Source organism: Aspergillus versicolor (genome assembly GCF_001890125.1).
Source record: "Aspergillus versicolor CBS 583.65 unplaced genomic scaffold ASPVEscaffold_3, whole genome shotgun sequence".
In the NCBI taxonomy this organism is placed as follows: Eukaryota; Fungi; Ascomycota; class Eurotiomycetes; order Eurotiales; family Aspergillaceae; genus Aspergillus; species Aspergillus versicolor.
Window position 1 is genome coordinate 492,992 of NW_024467526.1, and position 23,932 is coordinate 516,923.

At 49.7% G+C, this 23,932-nt stretch overlaps 12 protein-coding genes across 12 annotated transcripts; 3 read left to right on the forward strand and 9 right to left on the reverse strand.

Annotated features, from left to right (window-relative positions):
- The first annotated feature begins 162 nt into the window (after positions 1-162).
- On the forward strand, positions 163-748 carry ASPVEDRAFT_39108 (MAPEG family protein). Its single transcript, XM_040811845.1, has one exon. It carries the CDS (start codon positions 190-192, stop codon positions 688-690), a length of 501 nt encoding a protein of 166 aa, XP_040665494.1. The 5' UTR covers positions 163-189; the 3' UTR covers positions 691-748.
- Positions 749-769: 21 nt separating this feature from the next.
- cyt19 (putative arsenic methyltransferase Cyt19) lies at positions 770-1,865 on the reverse strand (the record flags this gene model as incomplete). Its single annotated transcript, XM_040809027.1, has 5 exons — positions 770-807; positions 870-1,016; positions 1,076-1,418; positions 1,502-1,606; positions 1,662-1,865. 5 exons carry the CDS (start codon positions 1,863-1,865, stop codon positions 770-772), a joined length of 837 nt encoding a protein of 278 aa, XP_040665495.1.
- A 126-nt stretch (positions 1,866-1,991) lies between these two features.
- Positions 1,992-2,677, reverse strand: ASPVEDRAFT_523957 (uncharacterized protein). Its single transcript, XM_040814628.1, has one exon. It carries the CDS (start codon positions 2,496-2,498, stop codon positions 2,118-2,120), a length of 381 nt encoding a protein of 126 aa, XP_040665496.1. The 5' UTR covers positions 2,499-2,677; the 3' UTR covers positions 1,992-2,117.
- ASPVEDRAFT_39110 (bZIP transcription factor) lies at positions 2,523-3,018 on the reverse strand. Its single transcript, XM_040811847.1, has 2 exons — positions 2,978-3,018; positions 2,523-2,927 (listed from the first exon to the last, which is right to left on the reverse strand). The coding sequence occupies exons 1-2, from the start codon at positions 3,002-3,004 to the stop codon at positions 2,616-2,618; spliced, it is 339 nt and encodes a 112-aa protein (XP_040665497.1). The 5' UTR covers positions 3,005-3,018; the 3' UTR covers positions 2,523-2,615.
- A 150-nt stretch (positions 3,019-3,168) lies between these two features.
- Positions 3,169-4,104, reverse strand: ASPVEDRAFT_128231 (uncharacterized protein; the record flags this gene model as incomplete). The annotated part of the gene is made up of 2 exons (XM_040806527.1): positions 3,169-3,561; positions 3,652-4,104. The coding sequence occupies 2 exons, from the start codon at positions 4,102-4,104 to the stop codon at positions 3,169-3,171; spliced, it is 846 nt and encodes a 281-aa protein (XP_040665498.1).
- Positions 4,105-4,639: 535 nt separating this feature from the next.
- ASPVEDRAFT_81327 (arsenate reductase ArsC) lies at positions 4,640-5,047 on the reverse strand (the record flags this gene model as incomplete). The annotated part of the gene is made up of 1 exon (XM_040817019.1): positions 4,640-5,047. One exon carries the CDS (start codon positions 5,045-5,047, stop codon positions 4,640-4,642), a length of 408 nt encoding a protein of 135 aa, XP_040665499.1.
- A 295-nt stretch (positions 5,048-5,342) lies between these two features.
- ASPVEDRAFT_26518 (GATA-like domain-containing protein) lies at positions 5,343-7,674 on the reverse strand (the record flags this gene model as incomplete). The annotated part of the gene is made up of 4 exons (XM_040809915.1): positions 5,343-5,852; positions 6,174-6,261; positions 6,566-7,144; positions 7,187-7,674. 4 exons carry the CDS (start codon positions 7,672-7,674, stop codon positions 5,343-5,345), a joined length of 1,665 nt encoding a protein of 554 aa, XP_040665500.1.
- Positions 7,675-9,749: 2,075 nt separating this feature from the next.
- On the forward strand, positions 9,750-11,174 carry ASPVEDRAFT_51075 (alpha/beta hydrolase; the record flags this gene model as incomplete). Its single annotated transcript, XM_040814420.1, has 3 exons — positions 9,750-10,163; positions 10,222-10,406; positions 10,499-11,174. The coding sequence occupies 3 exons, from the start codon at positions 9,750-9,752 to the stop codon at positions 11,172-11,174; spliced, it is 1,275 nt and encodes a 424-aa protein (XP_040665501.1).
- A 511-nt stretch (positions 11,175-11,685) lies between these two features.
- ASPVEDRAFT_81330 (cell wall mannoprotein 1 family protein) lies at positions 11,686-12,219 on the reverse strand (the record flags this gene model as incomplete). The annotated part of the gene is made up of 1 exon (XM_040817020.1): positions 11,686-12,219. The coding sequence occupies one exon, from the start codon at positions 12,217-12,219 to the stop codon at positions 11,686-11,688; it is 534 nt and encodes a 177-aa protein (XP_040665502.1).
- A 1,643-nt stretch (positions 12,220-13,862) lies between these two features.
- Positions 13,863-15,397, reverse strand: ASPVEDRAFT_128176 (APC family permease; the record flags this gene model as incomplete). Its single annotated transcript, XM_040806522.1, has 4 exons — positions 13,863-14,251; positions 14,298-14,907; positions 14,953-15,101; positions 15,127-15,397. The coding sequence occupies 4 exons, from the start codon at positions 15,395-15,397 to the stop codon at positions 13,863-13,865; spliced, it is 1,419 nt and encodes a 472-aa protein (XP_040665503.1).
- A 3,926-nt stretch (positions 15,398-19,323) lies between these two features.
- Positions 19,324-20,487, forward strand: ASPVEDRAFT_26522 (uncharacterized protein; the record flags this gene model as incomplete). Its single annotated transcript, XM_040809916.1, has 3 exons — positions 19,324-19,731; positions 19,793-19,902; positions 19,971-20,487. 3 exons carry the CDS (start codon positions 19,324-19,326, stop codon positions 20,485-20,487), a joined length of 1,035 nt encoding a protein of 344 aa, XP_040665504.1.
- Positions 20,488-21,075: 588 nt separating this feature from the next.
- Positions 21,076-23,677, reverse strand: ASPVEDRAFT_60628 (dynamin family protein; the record flags this gene model as incomplete). The annotated part of the gene is made up of 8 exons (XM_040815542.1): positions 23,345-23,677; positions 23,016-23,291; positions 22,822-22,969; positions 22,686-22,773; positions 22,598-22,639; positions 22,460-22,553; positions 21,445-22,412; positions 21,076-21,409 (listed from the first exon to the last, which is right to left on the reverse strand). Exons 1-8 carry the CDS (start codon positions 23,471-23,473, stop codon positions 21,076-21,078), a joined length of 2,079 nt encoding a protein of 692 aa, XP_040665505.1. The 5' UTR covers positions 23,474-23,677.
- Between the last annotated feature and the right edge of the window lie 255 nt (positions 23,678-23,932).

Below are 23,932 nucleotides of genomic sequence, written 5' to 3' on the forward strand. Positions count from 1 at the left end.
GTCACTTGTATTAATGCACATATATCAAACAGTCGTAAGCACTAGCATTGTCTAGCCCTAAACATCAATTCCGTGGACGAAATCCGATCCGACTGCGCCCGGAATGCGTCACTCATAAATAAGCCGACAACCCAGATTAATCAAAGCTTCCCATTCCCCTCCCAAAACCTACACCTTAATAAATCCACCATGTCCACATTAACCGCCCTCGGCCTCACCACCAACCCCACCACCACGATCCCGCACTACGGCCCAGCAGCCCTCATCTTCAACTTCATTTTCGCATACGGGCTCCTCTCCTCTCGAACCCTAAAGCAAATTTACGGACTCGACCACAATGTATCCCCACGCGAAGACCTAACAAAATACGGCGACGCCGCAGTCCGGGACGGCAAAATCAGCCAGAAAACGCTCAACATGCTGAAACGGAACGAGAGCGCGCATGCGAACGCTGTCGAGAATTATACGCTTCTTGTTGCGGGGGTTGGTCTTGCTACTGCTGCGGGGGTGGATAAGGTGTTGGTGAATCGGGCGGTTGTGGTTTATACGCTTGCGAGGCTTGCTTATGCGGTTGTTTATATTTCCGTTGAGAGGCCGCTGCTAAGTCAGTTGAGGGGGGTTTGTTGGTGGATTGGGAATGTTAGTTGTTTTACGTTGTTGTGGAAAGCTGGGAGTTTGTTGAGTGTTTGATGTAATGTATATTGGTATATGATTGCATTTCGACCATTATATGAAGTTAATACAAGACTGATTCCAGGTTTCCATGTCCTCACTGACCACCTTTCACAGCGTAAATCTGGAATGAACCTACACAGTGGTTAGTCACTTGCCTCAGGAGAAAGAATCAAACAGGAGAATAATAAACTCACCAACCCACTCATTGAAATCGACATCTGCAAACTTCGCAGCTGGTGGCCTAACAGAATCCCTACCTGAATCACAGCAGCCTACCTGACTGGACTCACAGCCCTGCTTGTAGACATTGATATCGGCCTTTGTATCCACGATTACAACATCTGCACCACGTTAGAAACTATTAGCATCCCCGTTCTATTCCTAGTAGAAGATGGTGCACCTGCAAACCCTGCCCGTGTAAGCCACTCTTCATACTCCGGCACCAGGCTCGCCCCCGAAACACACCCAACATAGAGCGCCATATCACCCAGTATATCCTGCGGTAGTTGCTTTCTCGCCAGGATATCGCTGATAGCAACTCTGCCGCCGGGACTAAGGAGCCTTGCCATCTCTGTGAACACAGCGGGCTTATCCTCCTTGGGAACGAGGTTAATAACGCAATTGCTGATGATACAATCGACGCTTGAATCCCCGAGCGGGATGGATGTGATTGTGGACTGGATGAACTCGGCATTCGTCAGGCCAGCAGATTTTGCGTTTTTGCGCGCGAGAGATATCATATCCTGTAGACCTTGTTAATATACAAAACGCTTACCCCGGTGAGAAAGTACAACGGAACCGAGTCGTGCAAATATGGATGGGATACCTCCGTCATATCAACCCCAATAGCCCTCCCCCTTTCACCGACCTTGCGAGCAGCCAGCAGCACATCAATACCGCCGCCACTGCCCAGATCGACGATAGTTTCTCCCTGTTACAGTCAGCACCACGCAATACCAGCAGTCCAGGACGCGCGAGAAGCGTACCGGCTTTATACTGGCAAACGCCGTTGGGTTCCCGCAGCTGACGCCGAGATTCGCTTTCCCAGGGAGCGAAGAGAGGTCGTCGGCGCTGTATCCAAAAGCCTGCGCGATCTTGTCGTCTGCGTCTTGTTGGGTGGCTGAGTTGGATGTGTCTTTGGCGATGTTGCCGTATCGGGCTTGGACGGTCTCATAGGCGTCTTGGTTCATTTTGGGTTAATAGAGTATATGCAAATATAGAGGATAGCGAGGTTGGCAGTGTCTTCCAGCCAGGATCAGAGATGGTCCCTGGCTATTTATGTTATGTTCAGTCCCCCTTGGCTAAGTTGTCATGCGTAAATATGCTGTTTGCTGATTGGGCAGCTACATAAGTGGTATGTCACCGTTTCAGCTATTGATTATCTTCAATATGCCAGATTTTCATGGTGACATGCCAGAAATCCATATTATCTCGCGGATATATCACACAAGTTCTGCAAGCACAGTTAGAAGCGTCCTGTTATCCACTCGGCATCCCTCCCCCGGAAGAGCCGGCATCCTATACCCGTATCGCAGCTTCGTCTCCAGCTCCAGCACATCCTTCCCTGCTCTGTTGCATTGGACAATGAGATGGAACGCAATACTGCATAATGTTGTCTCGTTATTCACCAAGCCTACGGTTGAACCCGTTACGCCGCCCATATTTTGAACCACCCCAGCCAGGTCTTCCGTTATAGTTAACCCAGCGTTGAAAGTAGCTGTAGCCTGGGGTTGAGATTGATTCTGTCCTTGTTCCGTTGGGAGCGACCAAGGCAAATTCAACTGAAAACTGTCGCCGCTCAGAGGAGTAAACTCGTTTTGCATTCCGCGATCGAGAATCAGCTGTGTGGAGGATAGTGGTTGTAGAGCAGCCTCGTCACCTAGAATACCAGAGATCTACCCAGCTTAGTAGCCTTTATTAATGCTGTAGGAGTCTCAGAGTCATACAGTTGGAGGCCCGACCTCCAAGCCCATAAACTGCATCTCAGACGAATCTGCAGCAAGTGCAAGGTCGTGACCAGAGGAAGAAGCAGTAGCAGGACCGTGGAGATAGCTATTCAACGACATCCCATCAAACCCAACAGACTCCAATAGTCCTCTCAGGGTGCGATTCTCATGTTCCAGACTCTGGACTGAGGCTTCAGTCGCTGCAGCCTCGAGCTGCTCGACTCGTCGCTCTAGTTCTAGGACACGCTCTTTCTTGCGATCTCGGGAGTTACGCTGGTTGCGCCGTATCCTAGCGAGGTCTTCGGCCTAGTTATCTATCATTAGAAATTTTCGGAATACTGTATTCTTAGGCTTGCCTTGGTTTTGCGTTTTGGTCGTGGCATGGTGTATATTTTACTTTACGGAGGAATACAAGTTGTAAATCCTGGATCAAGATATGACTGACCCCTCATTCCCAGTCCTTTAGTCAGCAGTAGGATACATTAATTTAGTTACAATACTGCATATGTCTATTGTCTATAATATAGGCCGGCAGCCCATTCTAACACTACGTACGAGCAGCCTTGGCCGCCTTCACTCTCTTCTCTTCCCTCTCACTATACCGATCCCCAAAGAGATCGATATGCGGCCGCATCAGAATCGTATACTTCACAAACTCCTCCATACAATCCACCAACCGATCGCGATTCCCACTGGCCTTGAGCCGCTGATCCCCGGGCTGTCCCTCATCCGGGAAATGCGTATAAGCCTGCGGAATCGACGACTGGTTCGGGATGGTGAACATGCGCATCCACCGCCCCAGAATCCGCAGTGAGTTTACGGCATTGAAGGACTGCGATCCGCCGCAGACTTGCCCGATGGCTAGAGTGCGGCCCTGCGTTGGCCGGACGCTCCCCGTGCTTAGCGGGATCCAGTCGATTTGGTTCTTGAATGCTGCGGTCTGGCAATGGTGTTAGTATGTGATGCGAAGACGGGAAAAAAAAAAAAAAAAAAAAAAAAAAAAAAAATTAAGGGCCATTGCCGTTCGTACCAGGTTACCATGCTGCTCGGGCGAAATCCAGACATGCCCCTCGCTCCACGCACTCAGGGACCGGAGCTCCTGCACTTTGTCATGGTCCTGGTCGGTGTCGTTCTTCACCGGTAGACCCTCAGGATTAAACACTCGGACATCGCATCCCAGACGGAAGAGGATGCGGGCGGCCTCGAATGCCACGAGGCGCGAGTACGAGCGTCGGCGCAGACTGCCGTACAGGACAAGGACCTTTAAGCGACGATTCGTGAGGGCAATGTCTTTGGCCGCTAAATCCAGAACTGTCGTTAATTCCAGCTTGCTGACCCAGTCGTCGTCGGTCTGGTCGGCGAGGAACGGGCGGTATTGCTGGCGGATTTGGATGTCGTCCTCTGTCTCTGGGAGTGCCAATGACTGTGTACTTTCTATCCCGTGAGACTCGCTGGATGCTGCTAGACTGTTTGCGACGGTCATTGTCCTGTTACTTGTGTGTATGTATCGTGGATATTTCAAGGTGCCAGCTCTTGGTGTATGTTTCAACGGTAGCGTCCTCCCGAGGAAAAGAAACATTGGCACGGGCTTGCAAAATGGTATGCTGTGGCAGAAGCCAAATATATAAAGTCAAATGTATAGAATGTTAATTTGGCCAGATTGAGGGTCATGCGAAGCGACTTGGTGGCGTGCTGGGCGAAAAATTGACGAATGTCACTGCTGAGCGCTGATTGGCCGGCACTATTTTCAACATTTATCACCGGAAATCAGGATATCAGACACGCGATGGAGACAGACACTACGCCAGTACATGTTCAAAACATTCTTGATATATACATGACCGCTATATATGCTGATATCAATAAAATACGAACCGCCTACTCGTGCACCATATCTTTCGCAACTATGAACCTTACAATGATTTAGACCCTCTGGCATGTCCAGGCTTTCAACGACCAACCCATTAGCACCGTAAGAAGATAACAACAGGCGCTAGGTCACCCCCTGATCTGAAAAATCAAGCAGTCCCCTGCAACTCAGCAATAAGCCCCTCCACACGACGGCGGATTTCGTCCCGGATCGGGCGTATCGAATCCACTCCCTGCCCAGCCGGATCCTCCAGTTCCCAGTCAAGGTACCTCTTCCCCGGGAAAACAGGACAGACATCGCCGCAGCCCATGGTGATAACGACATCGCTGAGACGGACTGCATCTTCGGTGAGGATCTTCGGTTGCTGGGTGGCCAAGTCTATGCCGTCCTCGCGCATGGCCTCGATTACTGCGGGGTTGACAGAGGCAGCTGGGGCTGATCCAGCAGAACGTACTTCGATCGTGGCACCGGCGAGGGAGGTGAGGTAGCCTGCGGCCATCTGGGAACGGCCTGCGTTGTGGATGCAGACGAACAGGACACTGGGTTTGGATGACATGTTGGCCGGTATAATGACTTGGGACGTAGTCTTCAATAGGAGGGGCAGGAAAATGAGGATAGCTGTAGTATTATAAAGCTAGGTGCATCGCGGTCACAGAATAGATACACACTTCGCAGCGGGAGCCAATCAATGCCCCCCGGTGACATACATCCCAACTCGGTAAGCAACAGGAGTTATGCCCTGACGCTGTATTGTTTCATTAAAAGCTATTAATCCAGAATAAACCCCCCTCAGAAAATAAATGCTCATAAATACAGTAAATACACAAGCAACTTGACCTTCCAGCAGAGAACTAGGCGTGTATCCCTGTAACGTGATTCATCCTGTCGTATAACCAGAATTCGCTATTACTATCCTCCGCCGTATCGCAGCCAAAGTCCACTGGTTCCAGCAGTAGAGCAGCACTTCCAACTCGTTCTCTCCTTGTGATTTCTCGCTCTTTTCGCACATAAGACTTCCAGCCAGCGGCTCTCGTTCGCGTCGTCGTCTCAAATCGGAGTTTCCTTGCAACTCTGGCAGCAAAACCACCGTCCTTGTAATCAGTTCTTTTGCGGACTGCACGCTGGCGTGGAGAGGCACTATCCACGAACAAGGCCCGGCGAGGTAAATTGGCAAGTCGTAGACGTCGTAAGTTTAACGCGCGGCGTTTTGGTGCCTTGCCCGCATCCGAGCCTTGTGCTTTATTCTCTGGCGTGCGAAGCATATCAGCTCGTAATCCGGCTTTTGCTCTCTGCGGACTCAGTAGATAGGTGCAGTTTGCATCATACGCCCCCGTATTGATACGAGTGTCCGCACCAGCTTTCTAGACGGTGTAAGCACTGGCTACTTCAAATGGAGCGGGGGCTCGAGGAATGTACTTCAGTGCGCCGTACCGAGTTACCTTCAACTTCCGGCTGACAATCATTTGACTTCAGGTTCTTCTCCATAATAGTCATAATAGCTAGCGTCGCGTAATAGATGAGACGAACTGGCGTTACCGACACACCCATGACCAGCAGCATAAAACGCGCTTAAATGCCTGCTATGGGTAAACACGCTGTTGTTTATGTTTTATTGCCTTTGCATGGACCTCGCGTTCGGAATGTGCCAAACCAACCCCCTGAGGCTATTCGCTGTAGCGTACCAGAATATGGGAGCTTTTGGATTGGTGGCGTTTGTGGTATGTGCCAGGCTGCCATTGGGTCTGGAGAATGCCAGTGTCAACATTAAGTCTGGAGAAAATTAAGTATATCAAGCATATCAAGAAATTCGGATAAACAATAATTCGACTAGTGAGTATTCATTGTTTATTCATTTTTCCTGGCCAAAGGTAATGTAATTTCTGTGAGGGGGCATTCTCTACTCTGCTATACTTTGCTAGCATTACTGGCCTGCGTAAACATCTTCCTTTCAAGTCACCATTATTGCATTAATGCGAGAAATACAAAGTGTTCGAATATAGGTACACGTATTAAGATTAAGAATTAAATACATAGTTATATAAGCTAGGGAAAATATTAATACAATGGGATATACCTTTTCCACGACCAACAAGGCGCAATCGCCGGCTGCAAATCAGGCACATCACCATGATATTTCAGCGTAGTTGGAGGCAGCGGAGCAATTGTTTGATTCCCACCATAGGACCGCCTCAGATTCACGATATACGACCTATCCCAGGATAGGTCGTCTCCAAATTCCACGTACTCCTTTTCCATCCCTTCCTCGTCCAGTGTTATAGCGATGCATTGCATGACCTCCTTGTTAAAATGGATTCGGCGCTTTCCACTGCGCAATTGAATGCCGCGGGGAGGTTTCACCAGGTCATACAGCTTTTGTATAATTGGCCTAGACTCCGGCTGTTGAGTAGGGCGTCTTGAGGGGTTGCGAGAACGTTCAGACGCTGATGATTTTGCGCGCAGGCGTGGAGATGGAGATCGCTGGAGAATAGCTTCAGACGCAGTCCTCTTCTTCAGAATCGATTTATGCTCACGGCAAGCTTTTCGGAACCGGCAATAGCTTGCGGGGGGTGAAACTTTCACCGGCTTTATCTGTATACGGGAGGCTTTGAGCGGCCCGTATAACCAGGTGTCGTCAGAATCTTTCATCCTGGTACTGCATTAACTCGGGTACTAAATAACGAAGTGTTAAACATACCAGTTCAGGTCAACCGGGGAGATAGTACCCAGGTTGTCTCTTAGTTTGGCCCATGCTCTCCAAGCAGCATTTTGTAGTCTGGCACTATTCTCATATTTGTCTCTATGAGCGCCAACATATCGCCAGGATTCTCGGACATCTGCCTCACTCCACATGTGCGATAGGTAGTCGACATGCCGTGAAGGCTCCTCCTCGACGGATATATCGTCGGCAGCTGGTACTCTGCGGGGTGAGTGCCGTTCTAGCTCATTGCCCTGTGCAACAGGCGGGCTGGAAGATACGCAGTCCTCGTAAGGAGGTGGGGGATCTTCTGGAACAACCATTGGAGAGCCCGACAGAACAGGTGATACCGAGTCCACAGAGCCGTCATATCCCGACAGAGAGGGCTGTACGCAGGAATTGGCTATCAGATCGTCCAGATACTCTGCGCAGTATCTCTGGGCAATAGGACTCGGAGACGAGGGGTGGGAATAACTCTGGACCGCCATGTAGGCGGGGCTATCCCAAGCCTGCTCTCGCTGGTGGTATATGGAAAACATAAGGGACAGATCGTCAACGAGGGATGACGGCCGCAGAGAACAAGAGTAATCAACACCCGATGCCGAAGGGCATTGAGGGTTTATAACTGGATTGCCAATGCCCCTTGGATGGCGACGTTCTCGGGATGGATTGTGCCAGATTCTAAATCATATGGCGAGGAGATGCTGACCAGCACTTGCAGTCAGGTCGCACGGTTTCCGGTCGGATAATAAGCAATAACGGCGAGGTTGAAAGCTTATTCCTGCTATCCTGGGGTAATTTCCTCTGGCCGTGGACGGGAACAGGCACAGGGAAAGTATAATATGCCTGGGCAGAGTTTGGAGAGTATGGAATGAGGAAGGAAATAAAAAGCACGTTGAAAACGGGGCAGGGCTTCAAACGCCACGCTACGAGACCATGACAGGTTACAGCAGCTAAGACCAGCCCAATCTCAAGACGTCCAGGGTCTGGAATCGCAATGTCGGACCCTTCGCCCCACAGCTGTCAAGACAGCCAGGTAGGTGTCCGTGCTGGTTTCCGGATGCGGACCCGGCGTGGTGGACGGAGACGCTGGAGATCGCCCCTGTCATGTCTAAGTTCTCCTGTTCCATTCCTGCTCTCTTGGCGATTCCCCGGCTCCGGTTCGGCTTCGGGTTGCAAGGGATATTCTAATTATGGCGCTTAGGGCGGCCGGGAGTGGATAAGTTGTCGTTGCGCAATCGAATTCTATCCCTCGATCCTCCCTCCTTCTAGAAACTCAACCCTCTTCTATCCTCCTGTTCCATTTCACTCTTCATCGGGAGATTCTCCCCTCTGGCGGTATAAGCTCGGCCTCCAAGCCCGTCTGACCCTGTCCCACTGAATCGGCAGTGTTTCTCTTGTGTTTATCTTGCATTCTGCGAGCAGTAAACGCCCCTTACAGCTCCATACCAGACGATTCAGGCACTGCTTATCTAGTAGACGGTGCTATGACATTCCTTTATATCAATTAACGTGCGATTGCAGGCCTCCATTCCAGGGATGGAAACAGCTTCAAGCATCATATCAAAACATTCATTTAGCATGTCGATTCGATCTCTTATGCCATTGCAAGATATTAATTCGTGTTATTTTATGACTAAGTTCCTCTGAATTCTGTTTAAAGTCCATCGGTTCTAGCTTTGGGTGGCATGCCGAGTCTCGCAAGGTATCAAGGGGCACAACAACATGGACAGACATCCTGACTTTTTCAACACGTTCCTTTGACGATGGAATCAGTTTTAACCGTTCTCATGAGTCAACACGTTTCGATAAAATCAATATTATCCCAAACTGCCGCCTTCGTATTATCAAAGCATAACAGAGGGCTGCTTGTTACTAGACTAACGCAATATCCTGCGTCAGCACTACTATAGAGACCGAATAAACACATCGTATCTCATCATACCGATTAATAACGTACTCTCGCTATCGGGCTCTATTTGCCAAAGCATGCCCCTGGATTGAGCCTTCAGCAATGCGGTTTGCGCATAGAATACTTGATAAGCCACCAAACAAGGGTTTAGACACGCCTCTTCCGCTTCACATACTGCTATAAGTAAATATTTCTTCCACTTTTACCACTGTGACATCTCATGCTTGTTCAGGGTTAGCAAATTCGACGCGCAAAATGACCTGGACGCAGACCGAGCCACCAGCCCTAAACTTCAGTCTCGAAAGAGAACAGCCCGAAGACTTGGAAATTCTCCATTCGATCCGATGGCTTTGGCACTCTGTTTCGCAGGTCGTTGCCCTTGTGCAAGCGGTGCACAAAGTCCTAGGCATATTTCTCTTTCCCTCTAAAGACCGCCTGCGTGCAGTTTGTTTGCTTGTCCCAACCTATGTTTTACAAGACCTCTCTCGAGTTTTTGCAACTGTTCGCAAAAACGGCTATTCGCTTGTTCAACGATGGAATGGGATCCTTGAGGCTGCACAAACCTATGGAAGACAGCAATGGCTCGGTTTGATATGGACGGGCGTCCAGAGAATTTACGAAACCATAAGCGCGTTCCTTCTGTCGTTTACGATGTGCCGTATCTACGCTGTTTGCATCCTCCTTCCTGTTTATATTCTTCAACTCCTCTATCGCCGCCTCTCTACTATTCCCAGAAACTTTCGCTGCGTTGTATCCCGATGGAATAAGCTCATCGGCGAGGCAGAAACATACCGTCGGCAGGCCGCAGTGCAGGCTCAGCTCCAGCTGGAAGGGAAGTATATGTTCCCTAAAAATGAAGTTCTTCGCGTCAACCTGTCTGGAAAGATGTGGGTTAATGGGATTCCGTGGTACGAAAACGTTGAAGAGTTTGTTGTCTGTGGCGCAAGAGTAAGATATATTCATTTAAAGCCGACTGCGAATGGTGCGGCGAATGGCAGCCATTCGAGGAAGAGGCCCATCGTGTTTCTCCATGGGAATAGAGGCTGGAGCTATATGTGGAGAAAGGTTTGTTGCAAAGATACCCTTTCTTGTTCCATTGATTGACAGTACTGACTCCGTGCAGGTTATGACCAGACTGCTTCTAGAAGGGCACGAGCTGTTTGCTCTCGACTGGCTCGGCCATGGACTGAGCGACAAGCCTGTCCAACGAGATGCTCTAACATTCGAGTTGCATATCCAGACGCTGATCGCCTTTGTCAACCATGTCGAGCTTGATAATGCTATCTTGGTAGCACACCACTGGGGCGGGTAAGCACACAGCAGCATATTTCTATACTTCTATGACAGATCTATACCATTCGACAATCTTGCAAAGTATCTCCCTGCTAACCAGATTCCAGATGCATAGCTCTTTCAACAATCCCATACCTGCCCTCCTCATCGTTCCGTGGCCTCGTCCTTATTAATTCCTTTTTACCCCCACGCCCTCAGGAGGTCAGTATCCACTGCTACCTTCTCCACGCCGTCTGGTTCCTCTTAACCGCAGTCCTCGATGGATATGCCTCTCAATCCACCATCGCGCGCTTTATCTCACCACACATCTCTGAGAAAGATGTTGAATGCTACGAGGCTCCGTACCAGGATCTCCCTACAGCCACCAGATCCAGCGCCGAGCGCTTTTCACGCCACGCCCCTGGCATACCACACTTTAGTTTGAGAGGCGTTCGCGAAACACAAGGATGGAAGATGTGCGAGGCCGTCTTGGGGCCTAAGAACTTCAGTGACCTGAACACGCTGGCACTTCTGTCAGAAAGGGATGACTTTGTCAGGTCCTACTGGCAGAGACAGCGCGAGGAAGACCTGGACAAGGAAATCGGGGGCAGACTGAAAACAGTCGTGGCCTTTGGAGCGCGAGATCCACTTGTCAGAGACTACAAGGATGTTCTGGTGCGTGTTGTTGGCAAGGATAATATGGTTGACTGGGCCCCGAATGGGATCTGGCTTCCGAATGCAGGACATTACCCTATGGAGGATATCCCGGATGATATTGCACAATTGATATCCAGGCTGTGCTGATTCTGTAAAATATTTGGGACTTTACTTTTCTTTTATATTCATCGGTGCCCTTCTGTTTCACACCTTTCGCAGGGGGGTTCTAAAGAAATTACATGTTTAATACTTATTCGAAGGCTCACAAATTTCAATTATCCAGGTCTTTTCTTAGTGTTCGCGTCGTCTACTCATTAATTTCCCTCAGATGTAGCTTGCTGTTCTATCCAACTACATGAACAGCTCAGCATCACCTGCATCCTCGCGTTATAACAGTCTTTCCTATATTCCTCCCTTCCCTGTCGATTGATGTGCGTCACGAATGCCATCCAGTGTCAGGCCCAGTCGATTGGTTAAATGGCATTGTATCTTCCCCGATTCCAGTATTACGGCCCGATCAAGACAGTCAAATCATAAAGCATTTAATCATATTCATTTAAATCATAACGAGCGACTACTTCGTGGCCAGGGACGGTCCATCCTCCACTCTTCGAGCTATATAGCCTCATATTCCTTCCTAGACAGTTCCCATGCTCAACTAAGAGTAGGCAGTAATACCACGGTTGATCTCAGTAACAATACCCTCTGCCAACTCAGCAGCAATATCCTGCAGAGCGTCAGGAACTTTGGGGGTAATAGCATCACGAAGCGCCTCAGCAGCCGTCTTCTGCGCCTGGAGCGAGGAAAGCACATCAGCCGAAAGTCCATCTGTGTCGAAATTCGGCTTGGCATCAATCACGGCATCGACAAGGCTGCCGACGTCACCGGTGAGGGTCTGGATGGGCTCGACGAGCGCGAGGGCGTCGGAGTTGCTGAGATCGTCGAAGCCGCCGACGCTGGTGGCTCCCTCGTTGATCACGTCCACGAGGGTGTTTGCGGCATCCTGGACATCGGTTCCTGGGGTTGAGCCACCGACGTAAGAGGCGACGCTGTCGGAAACGGCAGCGACCTGGGTGCTGATTTTGTCGAAGACGCCGGTGTAGTCGGCGAGGGCGCGCTTCTGGGTGGGGATGGGCTCAGCGAAGGCGCTGAAGGCGAGGGTCAGGGTGAGGAGGCCGGATGCGAACTTCATTTTGGGTAGATGGTTTGATAGTGCTGAATTGTTAAACTGGAGAGTATATTGGGAGTTAGTGAGATGGATGTTTGAAGGCTGGGAGTTTGGCCCTTTTATGCCTCGCAGAACATAGCACGAGAAGGGCAGCCTCGGTCTATCGTGTCTCCTGGGCTTATTCTGAGTGCCCTAGACATGTGCTGAGCTTGGGTAGCTCAGATGAGACGAAGATTAAGCAGGGGTAGTTGGATGTTTGGTTGCAAAGATCCCTGCCAGGTTCCCCTTCCCCGCAAGATGAGCACAATAGCTTTGATTCTTCACAATTTTAGGGCGCCACGGGGCGGACTTATTGGGCAATTTCCTCCACGGTCGACCAGGACAATCTCCATCGCATAACGCCTTGCTAGTTGGTAGTGGGCCATAACTTCCACATCCTGGGGTACCCCGTATACTGGGGAGTGCGGCCGAGGATGCTGACGATCACAGGTCTCGAGCGGCGATCGGCCCATGATCGTACCTCAAGTTGCCCGTTCCTAGTTCAAAGGCCTTGCTGCTTATCTGTTGCTCCAGGCGATCATCGTAGGGCTGGACATCGCTGTCTCCATGCGTAGATGCTGGTCAGCAACAGACTGTTTGGTACTTCGTTTCCATGCAGGGTCGAAACTCGCTGTAATACGTCACCCATCTAACAAACATCGTGATAAAAAGAAACTCGACCAGGGCTTGTTGGCGCCCTTGGCGTGAAGGGCTTAGGCTCTGTGAAAGACTTGTGGCATCCTGAGCCCCGAAGAAAGGCCACGGATGCTACCTCACATTCAGATCCACCAATAATTCTTTCCAGACATGTACAGTGAGTGTTTAGAAAGCCGCTTTGCAGGGGCTGTGCGGTGAGCTGTTGGGGAAGTCTGCATTCCAGCCCCGTGCGTTGCAGACTGTTTTGGGGGCCCTCGGCAGACATTTCGCAACCCAATGTATCCGTGATAAGACTAAACGAGTCCGACGCAATTTAGCTCGCCATGCCAAGCCTATTCAATGGCAAGTTTCTTATTCTTGGGTGCGGGGTGGCGCGAGAAGCACTGTTTGTGGTGTGGATTTTGTGACAGTGGAGCCAGGGATCTCCTGGCGCGATCTGCTCGCATTGGATTCAAGACGTGCGATGCAACAGACGCAGCAAAGACAGCCGGTGGTCAAAAAACAGTGCTAGGGATGATACGTGCGGACAGGCGATCGGGGACTGCACGGCTCTGGAAACCTTTGCGGTGGAGGGGAATTGGACGAGATCCAATGCAAATCAATCTATGAAGAAGTGCGGAGAAACGGGGAGCGCGACACGATTTCATGCAAGTGGCTTGGCTATCCCCTTACACGCTTACACGGAACCGGCTTAAGTTGGTCAATCACAGTCTGCTGGCCTTATTAAAAGGGCGGGATCGCAGGCGCCACGGACGGAAAAGGTGCGCACTGTATGGCGCGTTGATGGTATTGGCTCTAGTCTTGGGGCTGGGCCGTGTCGAATAAACGAACTCCAAGCAAGCCAAACACTGGATGGCGCAGTGCATACTCCATTGGGTTGTTTCCAACCCCGTTTGTCTTACACCATGCTCAAATGACGAGGCCGGTATTACAGTCGCAGGTAGAACAGAACTGGAAGTTGTGGTTGGTGTTCAGCTTACTTTCACCTTGTCCCACGACACCACCGATGATCCATCGGAGAGAATCGACTTTCGAGCAGTCCAGACAAACTTTCCATGTCTGGGAAGCACTACCCATGACACTAGCCAATAAATGGCTGCTCCTGAAAGTACGAGGATGGCCACCACGGAATACAACCAAGGTGGGAGCGCCTTGCCCTTGTCCAACGCTGCAGGCACGAATGGAGTGACTAACAGGAAAATCTGCGAGGTGAAAAATAAATATACAATCGGGTTCCAAGCGCGGAACGTGGGCTGAGGGTTTGGTTTTCTACGGATGATAAACAATCCGATAACAACCAGGACGTTGATTATGGCAATGGCGTACTGTCCAACATCCAGTAAAAAGTTATAGACCTCGCCTAGTACGGTTAGTGTTCTGAATCCGTAGAGGAAAGATAGACTGACCAAATGGAATGAACACGATCATTACTGCTGACGAAAGGAAGACCAGAAGGAATGCTGTGGACGGCGACCCAGACGGCGTACTGGCAGCAAAAAAACGAGAATACGGAACTAGCCCTTCCTTTGCAAATTCTCGCACCACTCGCGACATCGAAAACGATGCTGTCATCAAGCTTCCGAATGACGATAACGCCGCCAGTGTTGCTGTCAGCCAGAGCATTGTACTTCCAAAGACCTTCCCGATCAGGAGGGCGACCACTGTGACCCCGGTCCTGCTGATTTCTTCCGGGGTCGCAACAATGAAGTAAGAGATATTGGTTAAGATATATAGCAGACCAACAGTCCCAACACCCACAATACCGGCGATCTTCAGGACTTTGCGAGGGTTGTGTACTTCGTCAAGCACATATGCCGCATTAGACCAACCCTGGTACGTCGCCAGTATCTTGAACAAAGCATTGGTATAGTGTGATACGTCCGATGAAGATCCGGCGAAGGGATTCGCTAGACTACTAGCTGGATGGGGAATTTGTGGTAGGTCGCCTCCAAGAGCGCGCAGCCCGGAAAGAATGATGAGGAAAAGAATGAGGATTTTCACCGAGGCCAAAACATTCTACTATCGTCAGAACGATCTCACTCTCTTAAAAGCTGTTCGTACCATTATCTTAACTCCAAGAGCACAGGACTTTATATGGATCGTGGCTATGATCGCGAGAACTGCAACGGCGAGCCCTCTCTTGACCCAGTCACTGGCGGAGCCGCTCACAGCAAGGAGGATATTCTCGGCCACCACGACACTCCCAATACCTTTTGTTCAATCAGTCTCTATCACATATTAGCCGTGGAGACTCACCTGTAAACCCCAGAAAAATAACATGGACAGCAAACACCGTGGTCACAAGCATTCGGGGCTTCGGGTACGCGGCCTCCAAGTACACCTTCTCACCCCCACTTCGGGGCATGAGAGATCCAAGTTCAATCCATATGAATAGACCACAGTACGCGAGGATCAAACCAGCGATCCAGAGAGCCAAAGCGGCGCCTGCGCTCCCGACACTCTCAGCAATGGCGGACGGTGTCGAGAAGATTGCAGTTCCAATCATGCGATTGGTGCTAAACATATCAGTAACTCGATCAAATGCAGAGCCATAATCTTACATTAAAAAGGTTGTCGATACAAGTCCCAAGTGACGGCGTTGGGGGGCTGGTTCATCATGCTCATGCTCGTGCTCCGAGCCAGACTGCGGCAGTAGGATCGCGTTTTCATCTTCGGCGATCAAGGTCTCATCCCTCAGCAAATAGGGCTGCATTTCACAAGTATATCAGGGTCTCATTTATGGAAGAGAGGAATCAGGACACGCTGTGACGAGAACCTGGTTAGCTGGAGGAAGATGCAGCAAGTTCGTCTTCCTTGCTGATTGTTGATCCCACTGCACGTGACATTTCCGCCTGAGGTGTCTATACAACTGTACACACTACACTACGCAGTCAATCAATGAGGGCTGAAACAGTCATACTGCACAAAATTACGAATCAGACTGCAATTAATGTAGCCTGCGGATGTCGAATTTGTAGCGTGCATTGCCAACATTGGCTGATCTCCCATGCGGTTACATATTTTGACTTCATTTAGCAGTCAGGCAAAAATACATAGCTGCGATTGCGCTGTCTTACATCGGAAAGAAAGTAAAGTTGAATGACATATTATTTGGATATATACTATTCTAATTAACCCCAGTAACAATTAGCGAGCCACAGATTTAAACGCCCTACCCACCGTCGTCCGAATCCACGTTGAAACGGCAAGCACCCCGTACTGCACCACATTCAGCTGCAATTGAGACCCAGAGTTGCCAGAGATAGGCTTGGTACCTTCTCTTAGCCCTGGCAGGTTGAATTCCACGGACTTAGACCTACTCCTCCGGGATTGTTGACCCACATTGACATCAACTATAGGATCACCATTTTGATGTGCGTCGACCATATTGATATCCTCCGTGTCTAGCCTACTAGCTAGGGATAATCGGGACTTGTCCTCCTGAGCGGATACAGGAGTACCAATCACAGATTCAGGAGCATTGGCGGCAATGGCGTCCTGAGCCACTGGGGACTGGCCACTCGTATAAGAATACCAGGGGTGACGAAGCACCTGCTCAATGGACAATCTCTTAGCCGGGTCACCCTCGGTCATCTTGAAGAGGAGATCTTCGAAAAGCTCTTTCTCTTCAGTATCGACTGCGGTACGCCACTCTTGCGACTTGTCACCTGGGTCGATAACATGGGCGACCATCCGGTTAATCTTACGCTGAATAGTATCCCGACGAACTGCAGCTTCATACACGGTACTCTCATCGTCCTCCAGCGAGTTACCAAAAATCTGTTGCAGCGTTATCCAATGTTCCGACCATTCGGACCACAACGGCTCAGGAAGCCGTCCGCATTGTCTGACCATGGAGAAAATGTAGCTTGGTTTGGCGTCATTCCCGATTATACGTGTCTCATCGTCCATTCTGATAGGAATTGCGTCCACGTTGAACAGCTTGCTGCCGAAGCGAATCTCGTATATTGTAGCGGCGAGTGCCCAGATGTCGCTAGCAGGAGCACTGACTTCGCTCAGAGCAAGCTCTGGAGAAGCGTACGCGAAGGGAATGGCTCCCTTTTCTGGCGGATTTGAGGTCTCGAAGCACTCTCCAAAGTCCACCACGCAGATATCACCGGTTGCGAAGGCGGAATGGAATTCATCGTCGAGATAGACTGCCTTGACCAGGTATGGTGGCGGGTTTGCAGTTTGATTGCAGTCTTCAGATTTGAGAATCCGGAGCGTATCGAGCCCCAATCCTTTATTGATCTGCTTCTCTGGCAGGCCATTTAGGCCATCGAGGCGAAGAAGAATGTTGGCGGGGCGAAAGTCTAAGGATGACAAGTTAGTAGGGAAATATTTATGACAGGGCCTGGGGTTATATTAGATTACTGACCTCCATGGCATATTCCATTCCGGTGCAACAAGGCCATAGCCTCCACAGCCTGGCGACACAGACTACGCAGATACTCATGAGGCTCCGCCACTATGTTCCAGACTTCCTCTACTTGCGACCCAGCAACCGGATAGACAAAACACTGGTGTGTGCCATTCGGACCCTCGAGCTTGAACTCATCCAATGGAAGAAGACAGTACCGCTCGAGCTCCGGGACCGTTTTCGCCAGTTCCTGCAAGCGGCGAACATTGGATAGCTCCCTGCCGTCCTCCCCGGAATCACGGGCAACGAGGATTTTCAAGGCGACATATTCCGTTGGCCGGCGGTGCCGGATACGGCAGAGCCATACATTTCCATATCCTCCACTGCCGAGCTTGTTGATGACCCTGTACTGCCCCTTTGGACCGACGAAACAGTCCGTGATACGCACAGGGTGGTGCCCACCGCGAAGGTAGTCCCACTCGTTTTCCACTCGTTCACACAGACCATAAACACCGTACCCATCTTCACCAAGTCGAGCATACTCCCAGTCAATAGTTTCTGGATCATATTCCTCGCTGTCCGTGAGATTCCCTAGATCGCTGTCATCGCCAGACGAGTAATCATCTTGGTCATCGTCACTGGAGTCGAGAGCAGCAGCCTCAGCAGGTTCAGGCGTACGCATTGTAGGCCTGGAGGACTCTTGTTGATTGATCAGATCTGGTATTTCCTGCATGCAGCGCCGTACATCTTCATGGCGCATGTCGACTTCAAGATTGCCAGTAAGGGTCGGTCGAGCGGGCTCGGCCTGAGCAAAGAGAGCATCCTCATATACAGTGTGATCTCCGCTCTCCGTTTTGTTGCGCAAGCAGGTTGTCTGCTGCTCCAAGTGGTGCAAACTATCCATCTCACGCTGAAGCTGCTCAGAGCAGTCATCATGAGATACGTTAGCCATGGCTTTTCGAATGCTGATGGATAATCAAATCAGGTGTTTATTTGGCGGATATAGCGTGAGAATAGCACGTCCTTTGGGATATTAAAAAAAAATGCAAAGTCTCCAGAAAGGTTCTTAGGTTTGGATTCAGCTGCTGTTATGTATTTCGGTTATGACGAGGCGATGATAAAGAAGTGCCCGGCATCGAGTTCCTTTGTCGTTATATCGACAACGTAACAATGAAGCGTTTACAGCATCCACAGACATAAAACAACTGATACACTTCTAGTATGTCCTTTATCTGTCGGCCGACTTCATATCGTGGCTTTGTTCATCTGTTTACTAAACCCGGCCAGAAAGCCTTCCAAAAATAGCCATCGCTTAATGCGAACGGTCTGCAGGCCCATTTATCAAAGCCGAATCTAATTCTAAAGAATCACAAGAGGAATCGAGATGACCGAGGAATCAACAGTAAATTGAAGGAATAATTGTTTCAAGATAGGAGGTTCCTTACCACCCAGTCCTGCGCTATCACATCGTTGACCCTCCATACAATTTACTACAATGGCCGGCACCAGAAGTACCGCGTCATTATACTAAATGACTACCGGGCATGGATAGGAAAATACCACACATTATAGCATGACTATCTTTGGAAATGGCTGGGCGACGAAGATTCCCGCATCTCACGGAGATTACCATTTCTGTCGAACAAGACAGTCCTGGGAACTTCATGAGAACTGCTTCTTCCCATTAACAAAGCCTAAAAGGGCCAGACTGCCAATCAACAACGCTAACCGAGATCCGTGGTACTGGACTCTCGCACTGGACGTGACTTGGCCATGGAGAGGTGGTCAAAGTCGTTCCTATACAAGGGGAAATGCAGTGGACAAGATTCACTGCTCCATCCCTTTGAATGTATCTATGGTATGAAGCATCAAACAAAGCTCTCAAAGGCAACATCTTTGTATTTGACATACAAAGCAGGATAAGAAGCCATAGTGCATACACTCAGTATTAGACTTGCTGAATTCGAACTTGGAACTCCGTAGAAAGACCAACATTGGCGTTTCTCAGAACTACCCACATTGCCTGATACAGCTATATACTGATAAATAACACACTAATATAACTTTCCAGAATGGCACGCGTCGACCCTTATGCCGATATTGAAGAGGGAGAGATCATCGAGTCGCCCAAGGAGATTCCGCAACAGCCAAGAGCCGACTCGACATGGAGAAGAAGTGACAGACGGATGAGTCCTGCACGAGAGGCAAAGCTACGAGCTGAGCCCTACCCTCCCTCTTATACGAGATCTCGATCTCCGGGACCGGTACCCGATCCAAAGGGCCAGGAACCTGAAAATACTCCACAAACTGCACAGGAGTTGAAGATCCAGCTGGATCAGTTTATTTTCAAATGGAATCAGAAGCAAAAGACAGCGAAGGAAATCCCCATGCGCGCAGACGGGTATGCACGCGCCGTTGCGCGCCTTGAAAAGTTTCCCGTCTGGAGAAAGGTTGGAAACGGGACACTTGAGGACCCTGAGGTATGTTCAATGACTTATTATACTTAAAGCTTCACGCCAACTAATTATGGGTTCCATTTAGATCTCGTGGATATCAGAACCTGACGACTCACCCCGAGGGCGAGTAGCTGGTATCGAGAAGACATGCCGCCAGGCATGCTACAAGATGGGAACAAGGAGGCTTTGGATCCGGTAAGTCAACTAACATCCCTATCCACAACAAGGAGGCCCTGCTAATCGATGCGCTTCCTGAACCATAGCAAATACGACCATGGGACAACACGTACAATCACCCGAACCGCATATGGACGGATCCAAAAAACGATCTCTGAAGACGATCCACACATCACCGTGTACATGGGCGACAGCCTTCATTACCTGTATGAAGGCCATGTCTACTGCTCTTACGACGACACGCGTCCCAATATTCCATCTGGATTGGCCAAGCCCGAGCAACGACGCTTCGCGAAGGACGGGAACACCGATCCGATCCCTGTTCTGAATCGAACAGACCTTCGACAGAAGGCCTATGATACAGGTCTTCTGCGAGATCCATGGCGTATGTCCACTACCTATAATAACAAATATACCCCTGATGTGAGAGCCGTTGCTAACAATGCCGCCCATTCAGATAAGTACGATTCCTCTGCAGTCGCCTCTAACAGCAGGGGTTCATGGCGACGACACACCTCGACCAACCAAACCAATGCTGCTACTAGAGACTCATGGCGCCGACCCAATAATGAACCTTCACTCATTGAGAAACTGTGGGCATAAGTATAAGCAAAGCTACCACTAACAATGCACCGGACGCTCTGGATAGGGGTCGGGATCCCGTCCGTCTATATCAGTTTGCTTTGGTTTGTTTGCGTCTACATTGTACTGAACATGGCCAGTATTTCACGACTGATCCATCGCCTCATCTGTGCTGCCACTACTGCTCTCTCTGTTGCTCTACAGTTTGCTTACCACAGGATGATCCCTCCCAGCCGGACTGAGAGTTATATATTGTTATATCGGATATTATTAGAAGTTCTAGGTACTAACCTTTAATATAGGCCGTATAGGTGTTCTTAGGATAGTTATAGAATGCATCAATTGAGTTGACCTTCATTATTTATTTGTACAAAATTTGGAGAGATACAATCTTGTTGAATTATGCGAGCTGTATGACTTCTGGTACTCTCAGGTATCCCGGGATCTTTGTAGAACAATTGCAGTGTGAGATTGTTAGAAACAGATACCTAGTATCAATTGACACATTCTAGTCTAGGCTATGACGATTTAGTAATTGAATAAACAAAATGAAATACTCCAACAAAGATTTCTTGACCAAATTGAGTCCACAGTCTACCACCGGGCGATTTAAATACCAGCCTGCTTTGCGACTTCAAGGGCCATGTGGAACCGCTCGCACTTTGCAACCAAGTCATTACGTGTAGCAGAAGTCGAGAAGTTTTCTCCAGCGATTCGCAACAGCTCGTTGTCGTCAAGTTCATTCACCATGTCCGAGCACAAGGCCCTGACCGGCCCCTCACGCCCAAGAATGTGTCTCTCCACAATTTGGATCACAACATTATCCGCAAAGCGCTTCAAGGCGACTTTGTAGTACGCCTTCAGAATGTCATGAATGTCGTTGACAGCCTGCTGTTCATTGCTCAGATGCACATGTTTCATGATTTGGTTCATATTGACCTGGCTGGTGAAATCCCCCTCAAATCCCAGTTTTCCAACCTTGCCCGGACTCGCTCGTCGCGGATAGCGCTCAGAGTGTCTGCGTAGTAGTGGTTCACGGTTTGTAGAATCCCGGATCTTTCATCGTTGAGGACGTGGTTGAACTCTTTCACGGCCCTTGAGTGAGTCGAGTCTTCGACGCGAGACAAATGAGACGCCAGTTGTTCCCTGACATCTCCGTCACGGATGATCTGAATTAGAATGTCCTTGTTGAACGCCTTGACAGCGCGGGTAACTCGTGAAATGTAAGTTAGAGCGATCTCACCCCATGGTCTGGACTGCTGGCGGAAGAGGCTTTCGAGCACTCGAGGGTTCACAGTTCCAGGCAATTCTGTTCCTCGGGTCTCTCGGAAGACTTGACGGATCCAGATGAAGATATCGTCCTCGTCATCAAACCCTGACTCTTCATCATCACCTGAACCTCTGGCGTAGTCGTCGTCGACCTCTCCACCGGGGGTACAGAACACCCTGGAATGTCCTTCTCTGGCAATGGTCTTTGCGAATTCGTCGCCCAGTGCCCGTACATGCATGCGAAGCTTCAGCGTACTATCAGAAGCAAGTTCCGGGCTGTAGTTTCCATCCAAGGCATCGTCAACTGCGCGCTGATAGGTATTTGCAGTACGGTTGAGGAAACGCCGTTGATCAATCGCAGTCTGTCTGGAAGGCCCAAGAAGTTCGAGGTCTCTCTCAGTGACTGCCAGCGAGGCCTCGATATCCTTCAACACATTGGGGAACTCGCTCCTGATGTGATCATAGAGTAATCCCCCAAGGAATTTCTTCAAGGCGTAGATCCCAACGCGATCCTTGGGGAGCTCAGTCCAAGGAGCAGTGGTGGAGAAAAACTCCCTTTCCTTCCTGTGTCTACCCTCGACTGTGATGCCCTCTTTTATCTCTTGAGTGGATCGGTTCTTTACTGCGAACCAGCCGTGTGTGAGTTTCTCAACTTCATTTTTGGCGATGCGAAGCACCTGGTTGCGTATTAGCTAGGGTTTACTGGATGGGCCTTGGTACGTACTCCTGCTTCATCACCCGCTTCCACAGCGTCACACTTGGTGATGATTCCGACCGTACGTTTGCCTGCTGGGTCTGCAGCTCGAGCCATTGAGAATCTGACAATGTTAGAGTTAACATCACAAGTGGAAAATATACGTACACTCCTTGGTTGGCGAGGTTGTTCCTTGCGTCCATGACCGCACTAGAAATCGTTAGTTATGTTCTTAGTGATGCCGCGGAGGACGAACAGGATAATGGTTCTCTTGTCGATGATATAGTTCTGGATCAAACCGCGGATGATACCTTTGTCTTCTTCCGTCTGATACTTGGTAGGGTCTGCCAAAGTTAGTAGCTGGTAAAACAGTTCTGAAGAAAACAACATACTGTGGAACAAGCCGGGAACATCAACCACACTCAGATGGTGATGATCCGGACCGGACAGCTCGATCTTGAGAATATCGTCGGAGAACCTCTTGTCGATATTCTCAATATCAGTAGTCCCAGGTCCTGGGATACCCATGGCCTCGGCAGCCTGAAAGCTATCAGCATAACACATGTACAGAATGCAAAACACGTACTTCATCAAAAACACGTCCAAATTCATCACTACCAAATTTGTCCGCCTCCAAAACCTTCTCAAACGCCTTGAGCTTTTCCTCCTGAGCGTCATCCTGTTGAGCAGCCGGACCAGGAATGATGGTAATTTTGGCACCCGCCTCATCGGCCGAAGTACGGCGGAGCACAATCTGCGTCGCGAAACGAGTGCATAGGTCGCTTGCAACTGGGAAGGATAGACCAGTCAGTCCCTCGAGAAGGGAGGACTTGCCGCTAGACTGGTCTCCAACGACGACCAGCTGTGCTGTGTTAGTGATTCTCTCTTATGTTCAAGTGTTGGGGTTATCTATACCTGTGGCAGAGACACGCTCTCGCTGACACCGAGCTCACGCAGTTTGTCGATTATTTCAAGCACTTTGGCTCTCTTCTCATTGTGAAGATCGCCGGCGGCCTTGACGGGCATGTTTGCCTTCATCTGCATAGTTAAGGAAGGATTGCACGTTCGAAATGGGAGTGGAATGGAAGAAGTGTGTTGTTTATCCCAAGGACGGGGAGAGATGCTCCTTTTATACCACAACAAAGGCGATAATTAAAGAGAACCAGTTCGACAACGGTAGAAGAGGCTCTGAGTATGGAAGATAGTAGAGGAGTTTCTCTTGTGTTGTGTGTGTTGTGGGTTGGTGTGTGGCACAGCCATCGATTCGCATATGTTGGCTGGCACTCACAAATCTCCTCCACCATTGGATAAATATCAAATCCAACACCAGCCACAGCCTTGCACAGCCTGATTGAAAGCTCATAATATTAGGCAGCCTTGCCCTGATTACCAGTATTGTCGGTCGCATCCGTCATTGCCGCAGCTGTTACCTAAATGTGAGCAAGCATTTCAATCCAACGACAGCGGCAAGGCTAACTCAATGTCAGTCATGCAACAGCGCCA